At 45.5% G+C, this 17,944-nt stretch overlaps 2 protein-coding genes across 4 annotated transcripts; one reads left to right on the forward strand and one right to left on the reverse strand.

Moving 5' to 3' along the window:
- Positions 1-810: 810 nt before the first annotated feature.
- LOC125439110 (microtubule-associated proteins 1A/1B light chain 3C-like) lies at positions 811-7,256 on the forward strand. The gene is made up of 4 exons (XM_048508021.1): positions 811-882; positions 1,102-1,157; positions 3,971-4,077; positions 5,125-7,256. Exons 1-4 carry the CDS (start codon positions 843-845, stop codon positions 5,285-5,287), a joined length of 366 nt encoding a protein of 121 aa, XP_048363978.1. The 5' UTR covers positions 811-842; the 3' UTR covers positions 5,288-7,256.
- A 4,463-nt stretch (positions 7,257-11,719) lies between these two features.
- ZBTB3 (zinc finger and BTB domain containing 3) lies at positions 11,720-16,720 on the reverse strand. 3 transcript variants are annotated; one of them, XM_048512805.1, is made up of 2 exons: positions 16,560-16,720; positions 11,720-15,386 (listed from the first exon to the last, which is right to left on the reverse strand). In XM_048512805.1, the coding sequence occupies exon 2, from the start codon at positions 15,339-15,341 to the stop codon at positions 13,962-13,964; it is 1,380 nt and encodes a 459-aa protein (XP_048368762.1). In that variant the 5' UTR covers positions 15,342-15,386; positions 16,560-16,720; the 3' UTR covers positions 11,720-13,961. The 3 variants fall into 3 exon arrangements, with proteins under 3 accessions (XP_048368762.1, XP_048368771.1, XP_048368780.1); XM_048512814.1 differs by having other exon boundaries at positions 16,564-16,610; XM_048512823.1 differs by lacking the exon at positions 16,560-16,720 and adding an exon at positions 16,258-16,294.
- Positions 16,721-17,944: the final 1,224 nt, after the last annotated feature.

Genomic DNA, 17,944 nt, shown 5'->3' on the forward strand with positions numbered 1-17,944 from the left:
AGAGGAACTCCTTTCAACATAATGTTGCTAGACTTCAGGAGTATCTATCTGGTGTTCTAACAATCGGTGGGTCGGACACTTCCTTCAGGTACACTGCCTCAGACTATGGAAGCTCCTATGCTTTGTGGTTCAGAAGACAATCTCCGTCCCCTGTAGCACCACCTCTTCCTTCTTCATATTAGCATGTATTGAACGCTTTTGATCATCACAAGCGTAATCCTTACAACACCCCAGTACGGTAGGTCAGCATTAGTACTCCCATATTATAGATGGAGCACCTGCGATTGATAGCCAATAGCTTGTACAGTCACCTAATTAATAAACAGTAGAGACAATTCAAACCAGAGAACTTCCCGATTTGCAGATCTGTCTCCTAGTTAGTATACCGAACAGGAACTCAGAGATACACTAGCTCAGGGAGATTCTGTTTATCAAGAAGATCAATGGACTTTGAGAGACCTTTCCTCTGTGCGTTTGTCTTCTCTTCCCAGACCATTTAACTCAACACCCATCATTACATATTGTGGCAATGAGTTCCAACAGTTCATAGTGCAATGGTGAGGAAAGGCTTCCTTATACCAGGTGCTGATCTAGGGCCAATCAGTTGCATTGCAGACTATAAAAGCAACCTGATGGCCAACCCTTCAGGCCCATTCTGCTTCCATCCACCTGAAACACATCTTCAGGGTTTAGATTTTGAAATTGCTGCCTCTCCTGTCCTCACCTGCAAATTTAAGCGGTAGTAAATTTGTTGGTAAAGGTGAATTTAGGGTTCTTCCTTTTCCTTCCAGCTCTCCCCCCTCCCAAAGGAGGTTTCTTTTGTCTCCCCTTTTCTAAGTAAGATGGATCCGCTCCCTTCATTCAAACACAGAAAATCCTTTGGTAAGGTGTCCTAGCCAATGTAAATGTTCCTTATTTTGCAGTGTGACTTTTTTCCCCAGCTGGGAGCGCTCCCTGCTGGTTAGAGAGGTTGCAGTGAACTGTGGGGTGGGGGCTGTGATATATTTTCTGTGGCCTTTTTTGCTGGCTGAGAGAAAACTAATTTGAAGGTGGGAGGGTGTTTTCCCTATTGTTGCTGAAGATTTATTTTTTCTGTTCTAGCTGCTAGGAAAAGTGAAGTAGCTTCTATTCGGATCAAGTTTACCAACAAGCTACCGGTATGTGGGGTTGGGTCTACTCTTATTTGTTGCAATGGGTAATGTCTACTTGGGGGAGGGTGATGAAAATCTGCTCTGTTAAGCCTGGTGGTAGGAGACTGCTATAAAAGATGATTAAATGGAATTTTTCACTCAAGTTGCATTGGACAGTTCATAGGAGACTGTTCCTAAGGTGCATTGAAATCCCTAACCAGTTCACTAATTTTCTGTATTGGTGAATTGTTGTTATTAATACATCTAACTTTCAATGTGGATGAAGCAGTGGATGCTTAAATCCACAGAGTGGAGCCATGAACAAACAAGTCAGTTTTTCCCCCTAGAACAGTGAAGGCGAACCTTTTTGAGACCGAGTGCCCAAATTACAACCCAAAACCCACTTATTTATTGCAAAGTGCCAACACGACAATCTAACCTGAATACTGAGGTTTTAGTTAAGAAAAAACAGTTGGCTCCGAGGTGTGCGTTACTTGGGAGTAAGCTTGGTGATAGTCGGCTTTGAAGCAACCGTGCAACTCTTCCCACGGGTGAATCACGACCCTAGGAGGGTTTGCTCAAAAGCAAGTCCCATTGCCAGCAACTGAGCTTACTCCCAGGTAAAGGATCGCACTTTAGTTCTTCGCATGAAAATCAGTGGGGTTTAACAGCACTTAACAGGGTTACCTACACTGCTTCCCCAAAACTAGGTCTTAGGTTTAATGCTAATAATCGAGGCCAGCCTAGATGTGGGCGGGGGGGCAACTCTGTTTGTGCGTGCCCACAGAGAGGGCTCTGAGTGCCACCTCTGGCACCCGTGCCATAGGTTCGCCACCACTGCCCTAGAATTACTCTGTACTCTGAAAACCTCAGGAAGGAATGGGCTCACAAAACCCCAATCTTCCAGGTTAGTCCCTGGGAGGTTAGAAACCCTGCAGACAGCCCAAGTGTCTGTTTGATGCTGCTATCCCTTTTCACTCCCTGGGGTGCCAAAAACAAACTGGGTACTCCTTGCTGCCACCACTGAGTCTGAAAATATCACCTGCTAAAAAGAGTTGTATGCCTTTCACTCCATATCTGCATTGCCAACTAGAGGCTCTGCCTGGTTGCTGCACCTGCCAGCTTTGCTCTTACAAGCTTTTGCAACTTTGAAATTTGAAGGGAGTGTGCTCCTGAGACGGCAACTTTACACATTGCGCCCCCCCCCCCCCCCCCATTACTGCACTTTTCACAGCAAGACCAAATAGGTGAGATGTAGTCCCAGGAATTAGGTTTCGAGCATTCAAAGCATAAGCAAGTTAATAAACAAATTCGTGTTGTACACCGCCCAGAGCCCCTAGGGGATGGGGCGGTCTAAAAATCTGAAAAATAAATAAATAAGTAAATAACAGTAATATCTGTGGTTGGTCCAAGTATTTGGGAGTCAGAAGGAAAGGCAGGCAGAAAATCTACCCTTGTGACTTCATCCTACCTGGGGATTATTTTTTATCTTTTTGCTTCAGGAAGAAGGAAATGTATTGTAGCAATTATGCTGTTCCCCTCTCTATCCTTTTGGTTGTCATCTTCCAGTAGGGTGTGGGGCGGACACCCATTGTCCTGTTTTTGCCAGATCCATTAGCATAACCAAGAGTTGGAGTGCTCTATGCTTCGGGCTGGATGGTTCCTTGCCCCCACCCCAGTGTGGTGTAGTGGTTAAAAATAGGTGGACTCTAGTCTGGAGAATTGCGTTTGATTCTCCACTCCTCCATATGAGGAGCGGACTCTAATCTAGTGAACCAGGATTGTTTCCTTGCTCCTACAAATGCTGCTGGCTGAGTGACCTTGGGCTAGTCCCAGTTCTCTCAGAACTCTCTTGGCCACACCTATCTCACAGGGTGTCTGTTGTGAGGAGAGGATGGGAAGAAGTTTTTAAGCCATTTTGAGATTCCTTACAACTGATAAAAGTCAGGTATAAACCCAAACTCCTTCTCTTCCTTTCTGCTGCATGTGCAATGCAGATGGGTTCCTGAGTGCACAAAGTGCAGTCACAATGACTGAAATATTGGGATGGATTCTTGGGTAGGGGTCATTTCTCTCCACTCCTTAAGGAAACACACTTCTGTTGACCTTCAGAGCACAGGGGGTGGCATGCTTTGTATCTTAAGTTTTCCAGATGCTTCCAGGAGACCTTTAATGGAATCTATTCCCTTCAGTCCTCATTTCTGCATTCCTTTTTGTTCACCATCAAATTGGGATTGATTTGGGATGTTTTATCTGATAAATGAGATATCTGTATGTGTGGATGGGTGCTGTAAAACCCATCCAGAATCTTGACAGTTGTACCTGGACACTCTGAAACCAATTGTTTGTGCCTGCTGCGGCTTCCTAAAACCCAGTTTTCAGCAACTGGTACAACCACTGGGCCAAGCAAATATGGAAAGATACCCTGTTTCCCCTAATATAAGACATCCCCGAAAAATAAGACATAGTAGAGGTTTTGCTGAAATGCGAAATATAAGGCATCCCCCGAAAGTAAGACATAGCAAAGTTTTTGTTTGGAAGCATGCCCGACGAAAGGAACACAGGAAAAATAAGACATCCCCTGAAAATAAGACATAGCACATCTTTGGGAGCAAAAATTAATATAAGACACTATCTTATATTCATATTGGGAGGGAGTGGTATTGACTTTACCAACAATTGATCTATGAATCATGGTGGGGGCAAACAGAAGACTCTGTCCATTCCCTGTTTGTCTAGAGACAAGTGGTTCCTCCTGCTGGAGCCAAAACATGGAGTGAGCTGGACAGCTGGATTTATCAAACAAACTGACTGCCTCCGTGATCCTTCCTACTTTATAGGTGATCCTAGAGCGCTATCCCAAGGAGAAAATATTGCCAGTCTTGAACAAGATCAAATTTCTTGTTCCAGAAGACTTCACTATGGGCCAGTTTGTTTCTATTATACGGTAAGATTGGTTTATCCATGGCATGAATCCCAGTTGGCAGGAGTGGTGCTTTTAGGTGATCCAAGTTATCACCAGTCTTATCTACTCACTTAGCTCACCTAAGTACAAGGTAAGCCACAAACTTAAGCCTCTTGTATTGGTGAGAAGTCCTCTTGATTCACTTTTCAATTGCTGTGGGCTTTGGTGAATCCATGGCAGCTACCTCAAGATCTCTACTTCCTGGTGGCGTACATTATTGTGATTTGAGTCGGACACGGGAAGCTGGCCCATGCACAAAATACGTCACAGATGACTTATGGCAACTCCACAGGGTTTTCAAGGCAACAGATGTCCAGAAATGGTTTGCCATTGCCCGCCTCTGAGTTGCAACCTTGATATTCCTTCGTGGTCTCCCATCCAAATATTGACCATGGCCAATCCAGCTTAGCTTTCTAGATCTGATGCGGTTGGGGTAGCCTGAGCTATCCAGGTCAGGGCATCTCAGGTCCAACTCAAATCTCTCCTCTGTTCTTCTCCTGTCGGGGTGGTCTTGGCCAAACTCCTCTTTCCCTAAACTGCAGTTTATTCATCCTATCAATGAACAAAATGGCAGCCTGCTCGGTGAGATGGTATGAAGCATAACTTATATAGTGCTTATATTTATGTCCATTATCACCAAGTGTTTCTGCACTTTGCTTTTGGAAGACTGCATTCACTTGAGCATGTTCTTGGTGCTGCTATTTTATCCTGAAGAAATAAGGTGTCCAGATGGCTCCAACAGGTTATACAACCAAGGGTTAAGTATCTGGAAGGCTGCAAGTATTTCCACGTGGTATGTAGGGCCTGGTTTAAGCTGCAGATATATTAATGGGATTTAAAAGACTCTGGTTTGGTGGAGAGGAAGAATCTTGTCATGCGTAGAATGGGGTAAGAGAACTGGTATGATTACAAGCCTTCTTAAAAATACTTTGTTGCCTGCTTTTCTCACTGAGACCCCAGGAATATTACAGAATAAAAACAACATACTCTCATTGCATAAAACATGATATTTCTTGCTCTTTTCCCCAGAAACAGAATGTCCATCAGCTCTACCCAAGCCTTCTACTTCCTGGCTGATAATAACCGCAGTATGGTTAACATGTCATCCCCCATGTCTGAAGTGTATTCAACTTACAAAGATGAAGATGGCTTCCTGTACATGACCTACGCTTCACAGGAAATGTTTGGCTGACAGCCCAAGATGTGCCAAGGATATGATTTGGTTAAAATTGGTTTGTGTCTCTCTGACCACACCACTCACCTTCTGTTATAAACCGGATTGCATTCTTCTCAAAATGGCTATGTGGATCTACTGCTCTTCTGCTGCGTTGCATGTAAACCCCTGGAGATCTTTCTGAAGGAGACCTGTCTCAACAATAGACAAGTAGATGTGTTGGGTGATGGGTTTAGGGAGGGGGATGCCACATTCTGGAAGGATCACAGAGGTTCCATTCAAAACTCTTTCTAGGCTCTCTGAAGTCTTCCTGGGCTGATCTGCATTCTGATACATCAAAGGATTACTTGGACACGGTTGATAAGGGGCTGTAGTTATGACCCTCTCAAGCATCATGGGTTGAGCTGGCTTTAGACGATGGCTTTTCATTGACTCAACCAAGAACGGATTCTAGGGAAGGCTTGTTTTGGGTGTTGGTTCTCACTAATTTAATAACCCTTCTAACAGTATGCTAAAATATTGATGCACTTTTAAAGAGCCTGCCTCCTCCCTTGGGTAGGTGGTGGCTTCTTGCAAGCTGCCGCGATTCTCATCGGTGGGTACTTTCTTTTAAAAGATGCAAATCCTACATGAAAGTGTGGAGGAGGGGATGCTTCACTGCAGACTGAGAACCAGAGTTTAGAGAGCATTCTCACGCTGAAGAGGGAACGAATGGATTGGTTTAATTCGCAACAGTACTGTACATGTATGTTTTCTATAGTGCTGGAAAGACTTGTTTTTGTCAGCCACTTTTTAAGGGAGAAACAATTGTTAACATGGGCAATTTCGAGTAGAAAATGCACATTTTTAAAGCTAGTCTTTGCACTGTGAAATCTCTTTTCCTAATCTCACTTTTATGGATATGGTTCTCTTTTTGAAACATGTCTTAAACAGTATTGCTGACTGCTATGTATGTTTTTTAGGGTCTAAGCTTGCGGGAGCATAGTGGGCCTGAAAGCCAGTGCCTTGTCAAGACCTTAAAACAAGCTTTACAGAACATCAGTTGCTGGTTTACAGCAGAGCTCTTTGGGAGATTTTTGACTCCTACACGGGCCTATATAGTAAACTTTGCAGTTCTACAGTTCTGGTCCAAAGTCTTTTGGCTAATCCCAACACTATTTACTGGGCTTTTAAGATTTGCATTGCTTTTTTTGTGGGGTTGGTTTTAATGTACTTGGAATTATCTAGCTTACTACAGCACACTTGGACTAGTGGAGATCAGAAGTTGATAAGGCGAAGTACCTGAGTCACGTGCTGCATGGCCAGAAACGGGAAGTTTAAACAGCTGCTCTTCCTTCTGGACCAACCTGTAATTGAAACCTAGGTTGAGCAGTCTGCCACAAATAGAGATGTCTCTCCTGCTAGTGGGGTTAGTCTGGAAGGAAAGCCCTTCTGGCTCACACGGGACGAGAACTGCCCCCATTTTGATGACCTAATACAGTGAATGAAGGAGCATTCTTGCAGTCAAATGTGGTGATGGGAGTTCCCTGTTCACAAGTGTTTTTCTTTGCAATTAATCATTTGGCAATTTGGATTAAGACCATGGTATCTGGAAGGTGGCATTAACCATTTCACCTAGTCTGTTTTTGGGCCTTGCTATGTGCTCTGAGGTAATGGTAAGGCATGCTGTATGTTGCCTTATTTGCTTCAGCTGAGCAAATAGTGGCTCTGTGGGGCTGATTTAGTTGAGGGGGAAAGCAAGATAGTGTGGGAGGGGTGTAAGAGTTTAAAGATGCTTTCAACGAAGCAGGAAGAGTTTAGAGGGTTTAAACCAAAACTCTCTATATCTTGCTTTGGCCCCTCAGCACAACAAGCATCTTTTAAGCGAAACATCTTTTAAGGGAAGATGATTGCGGAGTTGTTCACTCTTGAGAGAAAGTTAAAAGTTTCAGTTGCAGTTTACATCTTAGGAATGCTGGAGAGACAGTTTGGCTGCATTTGGGCTTCATCAGGCTGAAATGCATTATGGGTACTAAGCAACTTATTCTTGTCAGATAAAGAGCTGCTTGTGCAAACTTATTGGCTCACATTTTCTTTTCTTTGGAGTGGGAAGAGGGAAGTGATAAGCAGGGAGGAGGCTTATTCCAAGTAAGAGGAGAAAGCAGTCTTGAGGGCCATGAAGGGCAAAGGGTGTACAATAAGGGACAATCCACAGGGATATTTTTCTGGAACAGCCCTAAAAAAAAGGCTAGCTTCACCAATGTCTTTTTTGATTCTTGTTTCTCTGAGGCTGATGCAGGTGTATGTCCCTCTCAATAGTGCCCATTGTGTAGTTGGCAGTATCTTAACTGACTTGGACCATCCTCCTCACTCCCCCATCTTAAGTCAAATTAATGCCAGACAACCACTGCAAGGGGGTGAATTTGATAAAATACTTTCAGACTGTTTGGCTTCTAAAAACTTCTGAAAACTGTAACACTGGGTTAGTCATCCCGTGGTTCACGAAAAGCCTCATGTGCAATCCCACCAATCCAAAAGAGCCATGTGGCTATTGAGAGCCAAAGTGGTGTAGTGCAGGTGGATTCTAATCTGGAGAACCGGTTTTGATTCCCCACTCCTCCACCTGAGTGGCAGAGGCTTATCTGGTGAACCAGATGTGTTTCTACACGCCTACATTCCTGCTGGGTGACCTTGGGCTAGTCACAGTTCTCTCAGAACTCTCTCAGCCCCTTACCTCACAAGGTGTCTGTTGTGGGGAGAGGAAGGGAAAGGAGCTGTAGGTCACCTTACAGGAGAGAAAGGTGGAGTATAAATCCAAAATCCTTCTTCCTTCTCCCTGCCCCCACCCCCCCATCTTGAAATCAAATTAATGCCAGACAGCCACTACATGGTGGTGAATGTGATGAAATGCTTTCAGACTGTTTGGCTTCTTAAAAACATCAGAAAGCTGTAACACTGGGGTAGTCATCCCGTGGTTCACGGAAAGACTCGTCTACAGTCCCCATCAATCAAAAGAGCCATGTTACCATTACATCCCCTGTGCATCACTCCCCACTCAAACACACACAATATTGGAATATGACATATGTATAATGTAACCTTCTTATGAACCAGAGTACCTTTGAGTGTGTAGGATTTCTCTCCTCATCCCTGTTGAACATGAGCCAGCCTTTGTGTTTCTGGTGTGCAGGAAACAGCTCACGAGTCAGTCTTGTGACACAAAACAATATACAACCTTCCAGGTCTTCACAATTCTATATCATGCTGGATACTAAAATAATAACATGCTTCCCCATATTAAACATTCCCTTCAGTTGAACTCTGGTAAGGCAAAAGACAGGGTGGTTAAATCCTCTTCATGCTAAGTTTTCCACTTCACATGAAGTTTTATGTGCTAGCATTTGACAGCAGTATTCCACCGTGAAGCTGCTGATATTGATCCAGCCTCTGCTGTAGAACCCTACTTCTCCACAACCTTGATAGAATCACGGACAAGTGCTTTAGAAATAAAACTCAGTTTATCTTGCACCCCTATTAATGACGAAGCAGTCCCAATTTCTCCTACCTTTCTCTTCATCATCAAGATAGGACTTGATGATAGGAGCAGCAGTGGCGTAGTGGCGAAGAGCAGTGGCGAAGAGCAGGTGCACTCTGATCTGGAGGAATCGGGTTTGATTCCTCGCTCTGCCGCCTGAGCTGTGGAGGCTTATCTGGGGAATTCAGATTAGCCTGTACACTCCCACACACGCCAGCTGGGTGACCTTGGGCTCTCTTAGCCCCATCCACCTCACAGGGTGTTTGTTGTGAGGGGGGAAGGGCAAGGAGATTGTAAGCCCCTTTGAGTCTCCTACAGGAGAGAAAGGGGGGATATAAATCCAAACTCTACTCTACTAGATGGTTTGAGAAGCCACTAAATTTAAAGCCTCTCAACCCAGGGACTGTAGCTCAGTCAGTTCTCTGGAACCCCCTTGAGAAATTGGTCTGTGCGCTGAGGAGAGAGCAAAGGTGCCGAGATGGGAATGACGGGTACTCAGTTTTCTTGTTGCAGAACCAGGACTGCTGACTGGTTCAGAGCAGGGGGAAAGATGTGGGTCTTTCCCTTGCCGTCTCTGTGGCGTGAGCCCCACAGCTCCTATGGGAGAGCTGAGAGTACTCTCTCATGCCAGGGAGAGCAAGAAGGCAGCAAGAGAAGGATATGTAAAAGTCCCAAGTCTGCTCTGGGCCACCTAAGCAATACTGTGAACCTCCTTTGGCAACAGAACAAGTTCTAATGTGGGAGGTCTGTGTGCCCTCTGCATAGGGTACAGCTCAGGTGAGACGGTAGGGAGTCAGGAAAAGAGCAGTCTGGCTATGAAAAAAGGGGTGAAACACGTATACACACAATATGGCCGGGTCGCTGGTTTCCTGGTGACGTCTACAGTGGTTTTATTTTTCTCTATGCTCCACTTGTCCTTCTCCTTGCACGTGCTCAGGTGGTAATGCAAAAGCTGCAGAGAAGGATGGTCCCTTTAGTTCCATCCCTGCCACAAGGCCTACATTTCAGGCCTACACCTGCCAGCCACAAGCCCTAAAGGGCTGTAGCCCACCCCACTATCCTGACACATGGGACAGGTGCTATATTGGGGACCTAGAAGAGCCCCATGTAGTTTTCCAGCTGTAAGGGAAGTGGAGTTTGCAATCTTGTTTTGAATTAAGGTATCCCTGTTTGCCTATTTCCCTTTCACTCATGCGGCAGAAAGGCTGGGACTGAAGAGAACTACATAGGCATGCTCAGTGTGCAAGTACACCTCTAAGATGTCTTAAATTGCAAGGCTTTGGACCAGTGGTGGGATCCAAAAATTTTAGTAACAGGTTTCCATGGTGGTGGGATTCAAACTGTAGCGTAGCACCAATGGGGCTGGGCGGGGCACGACAGGGGTGTGGCCGGGCATTCCTGGGAGGGGCATTCCTGGGCGGGGCTGTGGCAAGGACTCCGCTGCTGCACCAGTCCTTGGGCAGGAAATGAATGCACGCAGGCGCAGGCTGCCATACACGCCGGTGCACCTCCTTCTAGACTGCTTCAAGTTCTGCGCGCTACTGCTGAGAGGAGGGGCGTAACTAAGGCAAAAATCACGTGGCAAAATCACCAATTAGTAACCCCCTCTCGGCACACACAAATAATTAGTAACCTACTCTTGGGAACCTGTGAGAACCTGCTGGATCCCACCTCTGCTTTGGACCAAGGAACATGATTAGGAGCCTATACTTTCCAGATTCTTTGCCGGGGGAGGGGCGGGGTAGGCTCTAAGGCTGTTTTTTCATAGCTAAATTGTACCATTGCTAGCACAGGGAATATCCCAGTGCAGCCTGGAATTCTTCAGGGTCCTCAAAGCTGCACTGGGTCTGCCCCTCTGTTGCGCTGCCCTTTCCCCCTGGCTTTCGAAAACTGCCAAATTGGAGGTTCTTTTGAAATGCCCCTGTGCTTCCGTTGACGTCAAAACACTATAGCAGCAGAAACAAGGCAACTTTTCCTGCCTCGCTGCTCTGCCCGCCCCACCGATCAACAGGCGCTGGGTGTTTGACAGAATTGGCGCCCTCCACCCATTTAAAATCCATGTGTGTTTGTAAGAATCTCTTCCCTCCCATTCGGGGCACTTTCAAACCCACCCATCCCTGTTTAAAATCCATGTGAGTTTGAGAGAATTGCTTCTCTCCCGTTCGGGGCACTTTCAACCTCCCGTCTAAAATCAAAACCCACGGTTTCTCCCTCACGCCCACCAAAAACCGGGGAAAAAGCACCTCAGCATGTATGGGGCATTATGACCACGCCAAAACAGCCTAAGTGAACCAAATCCAGTTTAAAGAAGAGAAAATGAAAGCACTGTGTAGTTTGAACTCCTTTTGGTCATGGTTCGTTGCAGTGTGACACTGCTCTCTCCCTTTGCCTTTGTAAGTTGAAAGGTCTAATTGCTTTGTACTGGAAATGGAGTGGGGGACGACACCCAGTTCAGTTTTGAACTGCAAGCACAAAGGAAGTTTTTGACAATGTGGATAACCTTCGGAAAATAAGTCTACTGGATCAGACCAGCCTCTTGTAGTTCAGTGGCCAACAGCAACATACTTTAAAAAGTTCACAAGCAGGGCCTGAAGATCGGAGCTCACCCACACTGCTTGGCTCCAGGCAACTAACGTATGGACAGCTACTGTTTCTGACCATGGAGGTTCTGTCTCGCCACCATGAATCATACTGTTTTTAAGCCATTTGAGTCCGGCTTTCATTCTCAGGCAATGAAGTGCTCTTCAGTTTTATTGGGTGATTCTAGTAGAAGAGACAGAAGAGGAAAAAACAAGAGGTATACCTGATAGTCTTCTGAAGTTCTAATACGCAAAAAAAAAATAACATGCTGCATTATTAAGTAAAAGATGCTTATGGTTTACATTTATATTGTAAGCACAATACACAGAGATAAGAACACACAACAGGAGACAGAGTGGCAAGACCCACTTGGTGATTTATTTATTTTTTTACTTGAGACAGTGAGTCTTTGGCAGTGAGGCCGCTGAGAGTTAACAGGCTGGAGGAATATACAACACATGTTGGGACAGTTACGGAGTCCTGGTGGGGAGAGCTGGAAATTGGCAGTGATGGCTCTGGATTGGCAGGCTTGAGAATCTGAAGCACAAAGATGGTGAAGAGCTGAGGGAAAAAAGGAGTTCAAATTCCCAGCTATGCCAGCTGTACAGGAGGACCCATTGGCCAAGCTCTTGCCTCCCTTCCTCCTTTTGTAACATGAAAACACTAGAATATGGGTAGTGCTGGGATGAGCTGGATGCAGCCCCGACGGAGACGGAGTCTGTGATAACATCAGTACATTAGTCCTTCCTACACTTCATATGCCAAAAAGGATCACCCAGCCCACTTTAGCCAATGTTTCCCTGCCCACACTACAGGAGTGAAAGATGTCACCAGGCCCAGGCAAGGGGCTTTCTCAGAGCTGTGCACAGAGATGTAAAATTTCAGGAAATGTTGAAATTACAGGGAAAAAACTGATTATAAAAAAGGTTGATTTTTAATACCCTAATTTTTCCAACCAAAAGGAGCCTCAACGCGGCTTACAAACTCCTTAATTCCTTTCCTTCTCGTCCCCACAACAGGCACCTTGTGAGGTAGGCGGGGCCGAGAGAGTTCTGAGAGAACTGTGACTGGCCCAAGGTCACCCAGAAAGCTTCATGTGGAGGAGCGGAGAAAACAAACCTAGTTTACCAGATTAAAATCTACCACTCGTGTGAAGGAGTGAGGAATCAAACCCTGTTCTTTAGATTAGAGTCCTCCACTCTTAATTGCTACACCACATTGCGGAGGGAGGTGAGGAAAAAATTGGAAAAATTTGAAGTACTTACTTTCATATCAAACCTAACCCTATTTTACCGATTTAACAACACAAAATGCATAATCTGTCTTAGTTAACATACAAAATGTTACCATTTAGCATATTAGGGAATTTACATGTAGAAATTTCTTATTTTTTTGTAAGAAAAATTGTAAGCGTACCCAATATTTGAGAATGTTTTGCAAGCTGCTGCCCTTGTGCTACCACAGAACGAATATATTTAAAATTTGCCACCTGACAGGTAGGAAAAAATAAAATTTGAAGATAAAAACAAACTCTGTAGTAAATAGAAGAATGCATGTTAATTGGATTGAAACTTTCATCCTGTTTTGATATGTAGAACTACAGTATATTTGTGTATTAAGTTAAACTCTAGAACATCAAGAACGCCAAGTTCTTGAGAAAGTTCTCAGATGTTTTTCATGCTGTAAATTTGGAATGACTGAAATGCTTTGTAAGATTGTTCTCCTTCAAAAACAGAAAATATTTCATAAGGTGTTTTTTTTAAGTACTTCCCAAATTTCCCTTTGGAAAACCAGAAATCCATGGATTTTTTTCCCCATGCTGTTACATTTTGAGTACAAAAACCCCTTACCTCAAGAAGTATTTTACTCATTCTAAAAATAGAAAATATTTCTTAGATTTTTATTTCCAGTTTCACGAAAATTTCTCAATCTTTCTGTTGGATAATTAGGGGGGGAAATCCTATGGAAACAACAGAGAAAAATACTTCCCCTTACATTTTCCTTTTTTCCCCCTGGGCCTTCACACCTCTTGGGGTGCTGTTCCCCCTTTGTGACATATTCTGAACAATCTGAACAAACTACAAAGGGTTTTTTAAGTGAAATTGCAACCCCTACAAACTGCCATCATTAAAAAGCTTCCACGCCCTCTTTTGAGCAAAAACGAAGCCAGGATCACATGTCTGGTGCAGCAAGAGATCTCCTTCCTCTTCCAGTCTCACGTTTCCTAAAGCCACTTGGTTTGCATATAAACAGATATGGAAAAAATCTTTCCAAGATACTAACGGTTCCTACTGTGTGGCTTCTTCTGGACCATGTGCAGGATCCAAAGCCGGGATCTCAACTGTGTTGACCAAAAAACTGCCCTGTGGAAAAAACAACACCAAATATTTGAGGCAAAAAGATGGAGCTACACTGAGAGACAGGGTAAGAAGGCTAAATCAAGAACAATACGAAGCAGTCAGTGAAAGGAGGCTTCTTTGTCACTTAGCTACAGATACTGTGGCTTTTTGCACAAAGTTCAAAAACGAGAAAAATTTTGGCCTTTGTACTGCGGAGCAATTGAGTGGAACTGCAGACTCCGGCCCAGATGTGGGCACCCTACAAGGGATTCTCCACATCCTGTTTGCAACGTTTAGCTGCCAGGTCTGCGTTGTGCGCCTTGCGGATGTGCCGGTAGAGGTCTCCGGACTGGGTGTAGCTCCGCATGCAATAGCGGCATTCATAGGGGCGCTCCCGGGTGTGGACTGTGGCATGGCGCCGGAGCGTGTAGGAGCACGAGAAGGTCTTTCCACATGTCTTACAAGTGGGCATGTCCTCTGTGAAGATGCCAAAGTTAGGGTGAACCTCGTAGTCCTGCAGATACATCTGTTCATGCAATGATGGAATTGTCATGTTAGAGAAGCTTTGTCCACTGGGCACAGGGATCATGTGATAGGGAACAGGCTCCTGAGTCAGGAAGTTGCCTTCTGAAGATACCTCCTCCAGCCCACCAGGCTCCGGAAAGCTATCCAAGTGGCGGCTGCAGCCTCCAGCTGACCCTCCTTCCGCACTTTCCAGCCCCATCTCCAGGTTCTGGCCCTCTAGCTGCTCAGCCGTATCTGGTTCCTCATCAGAGATCACAATGGCTTCCATTTTGACTTTGACGGAGGACCTGTTTGGTTCCTTTTGGCAGAATACACGGATGCTGCCTTCCCGCTGTTCCGCATACTTCTCCGGAGCAGTGTCTATACTAGAAGGCCCCTCAGCAATGTTCCCCAGAGGAAAGCAGCTGTGTGAGATAGTTTCAGTGGAACTGCTGGGGCTGGAGAGGGAGATGTCAACGATAGCTGGCTGGAGGGGTCTGGTTGGGGGAAGAGCCTGCGGGGAATCGCCTTCCATGCCAGGCTGGGTGGTGTCCGCAGCATCCAGCGTGGAGGCCAGCGGTTTCTCAGAACCAGCTTTCTCGACTCCTTTCCATTCCTCTGCATTTTTCTTCTCTGCTTCACAAGGCTGCAGGGGTGCAGAGGGCAACAGCTGTGCCCTGGGGGCCTGCAGTTGGCACTTAGAAGTGCTGGGTAGAAGTTCTGAACTGGCCGGGGACTCTTCTTCCTTTTTGGTGCTGTCTGCTTCAGCCATACCCCGGGCCTGCAGTTTCTTTTTACACACCTTCACAATGTCATTCATGTGCAGGTAACTGGCAGCAGCGAGAACGTCCTCCACCGGAGTATCGTTGAAGGAGAGACCACCTTGGTACATGAATTCCAGGAGCAGTTCAAACGCTGGGGGGGTGACAATCTCATTGTTGATGCACACGAAGTCCCCCTTATCCAGCCCTTCCTTGTAGAACATGTGGAAAAAGGCACTGCACGAGGCCAGCACGGCTCGATGGGCCAGGAACTGGGTGCTGCCCACCAGCACTGTGCAATCGCAAAGGAAACCCTCGTGTTGCTGATTCCGCAGACTCTGCAACAGGTTCTTGCTGTGGTCGGGGAAATCCATCCTGGTGGGGTACCTTTTTCAGGACTGTGTTAGAGCCCTTACAGCCTTGGGATGCAAGAAAAAGAAGAGGGGGACAGAATAACTTTATGGGAAGGGCTAGGAAAGGTTGAGTTTTCAACTTCTGGGTCACATTCTGAATCCTAGTTGAGGTGAACTGTTGGCTTATATAGTTCATTGGGTCCAAATTATCTCATCTAACTGGCAGAAGGTCTCCAGGGTCTGAGATAAAAAGGAATTTTTTTTCCAGTCAGGCTCCCAGAGATGCTTTGAAATGACCTGGGACCTTTGTGGGGTAGCACCTCACCTCTGCTGTCTGGGGGTCTACTATCTACCCTCAAGCAACCAACCTTTGCCATTTGAGGGTCAGAAAAATGGGACTCAAAAGTCTCCTGCTGGTTTTGACTACAATTGTACATCTCTTTCATTTGGATTACTATACCATCCCTGACCCAACAGATATCAAGAGAGACAGGCTGATGCCAAGACCTTTCTCCTCCCCAATCCCCCCACAAATCTCACCCCAAATGACCACCATAACGTGGGCACCCTTCCAAAATATCCCAAGCGATGCCAATAGCTAAATGTGAGCCTGACTTTGATATTTTACAAATACATGCTGTGGACTCTCTCCATCTTGATTTTGAGTTTCAGATATGCGGGGACTCCCTCCGCAAATACTTTTATCAAAAGCCCTCCTCCATTGACAATTCAATTAATGGTGCCCCAAACAAGAATGCCCCTTGCTCTAAGCTCCATTCACTAGGCTCTTCCTCATTGTCCAACACCTCCGTCCTTTAAAACTGCCTCTGAAATTAATTGCCTTCAGCATATTTTCTTCTCTGACCTCAAATAATATCTGTTCCATCCCTCCTCCTCCACCCCCATAAGTAATCCACCATCCTGGGTGCATGTTTACCTCCCTCCAATTTGCATCTTTTCTCTGCTTCTTCCCATTATACCTGCCCCTATAAGGACCCCCTTCCCAAACACCGACTCCCCCCTAGATCACCTCTCCCCCACCCTGACCCCCGCACACTTCATGGCCTCCCCAGGCCCCGCCCCCAATGGGAAGGGGGATCTCATGCATATAATATCCCTTTGGCAATGCAACATATATATCATAAATGAAGCCATATCATATATCTTTCTCTCCTCCCCCCCCCCCACCCCCGGTGTGCATTGGGCGGTGTTGGAGCCCCTTCTTTTCCCCCCACTTACCCACCACAAAGCAGAGGCCTCCGGGCGCCCGCCCCCTCCTCTTGATTGGCTGCTCTTCTCTGTCAGTTCCCTCCCGCGCCTTCGAAAGGCGTGGCTTTGCAGTGCCCATCTGTCACTCTCCTACCGACTGGCTCTCTGCCTGCCCGCCCACTCGCGACGTTCATTGGGTCGCTGTGTTCGTCCGTAGTCGCGCTCGCCCAATCGTTATTCCAAAGGGTTTGAATGAGGTTGCCTTCAAAACAGAGAAAGGGGAGATAGTGGGAGGGCGGGTCTTTTGCCGTCCAAATATATCCTCCCATTGGCCTACCCGATCTCTGTCAATCTCGAACGGCTCCAAATCTTTTGATTGGAGGAGCTACGTAACGGTAACGTCTCCCGAGACTGAACTGTCTGTTTACGCCTGCGTTGATTGAGGGAACTCTCCTTGAAGCGATCCGTAGGAAGATTTGGTTTCTATAGTTACTGGGAGTTGTGGGAAGGGAGGGGGGATCTAGTCAAGTCGTATTTTCACTTATGTGATTACCTATACTTACGCATTGCTAATATAACGTATATCTGAGTAGAAAAAAAACTCATACGTACATCTATGATCATTTTAAAATATATTTCATTTTATTTAGTAAATTTCTATTCCATCTTTCAAATACATCCCAGGACAGGTTACCTAATACAAGCATGCCTCCCCCATAACCCGTTACCATAAAAACGTCATCATAAACAAATATAAATTATCTCCTAAAAAATACCTAAAAACAAACCAATATGCAAAAACCCACATTGATTGATTGATTGATTGATTGATTGATTGATTGATTGGCCACCCTCCTCCTCCTCCTGCCTAACCCCTAGGCACAGGTGGAGGGTAGGTTCCAAAAAAAGCCAGTGGCCTGGGAGTAGATGGCATGAATCAGTGAAATATATACAGAGATATATTTGTAATACATTTTTTATCCCAACCAGGATACTACAAATTATTTTCTCTTCCTCTATTTTATATGCACAACAGCCCTCTGAGGTAGGACAGGCTGTGGAAGTGCTAGGTCCAAGGTCACCCAGCAAGTTTTCATGACACACCAGAATTCTAGTCTGGCACCCTGACTGCTACGTTACAGTGCCTTTTCATATTACAATATGTTACTATAATATGGTCATTATTTATAATATACAAGAAAGCCAGCCTCTCCCTGATTCATACCAAGTTATATACGCAGCTCATGCTAAAGCGTGACAGAATGTCAGGAAAACAATGCAATGCAAGAAACTGAGTTAGATGCAGATGAGGCAATCAGAGCAAGAGCTAGTTTTCCTTTCTAGTTGGACTGCCCAGTTTCCAGATTGAGCTTCAAAACAATGAAGGAGAATCAGATATTTATTTGTAATGGGCT

The sequence above is a fragment of the Sphaerodactylus townsendi genome, linkage group LG01, assembly GCF_021028975.2.
Source record: "Sphaerodactylus townsendi isolate TG3544 linkage group LG01, MPM_Stown_v2.3, whole genome shotgun sequence".
Classification (NCBI taxonomy): domain Eukaryota; kingdom Metazoa; phylum Chordata; class Lepidosauria; order Squamata; family Sphaerodactylidae; genus Sphaerodactylus; species Sphaerodactylus townsendi.

Bases quoted from the DNA above. Each gene is read 5' to 3' on its own strand.
- ZBTB3 (XM_048512805.1), bottom strand. From the start codon at position 15,341: ATGGATTTCCCCGACCACAGCAAGAACCTGTTGCAGAGTCTGCGGAAT.
- LOC125439110 (XM_048508021.1), top strand. From the start codon at position 843: ATGGATCCGCTCCCTTCATTCAAACACAGAAAATCCTTTG. The intron at 883-1,101 runs GTAAGGTGTCCT...TTTCTGTTCTAG, and splicing joins CAAACACAGAAAATCCTTTG to CTGCTAGGAAAAGTGAAGTA. The intron at 4,078-5,124 runs GTAAGATTGGTT...TCTTTTCCCCAG, and splicing joins CAGTTTGTTTCTATTATACG to AAACAGAATGTCCATCAGCT.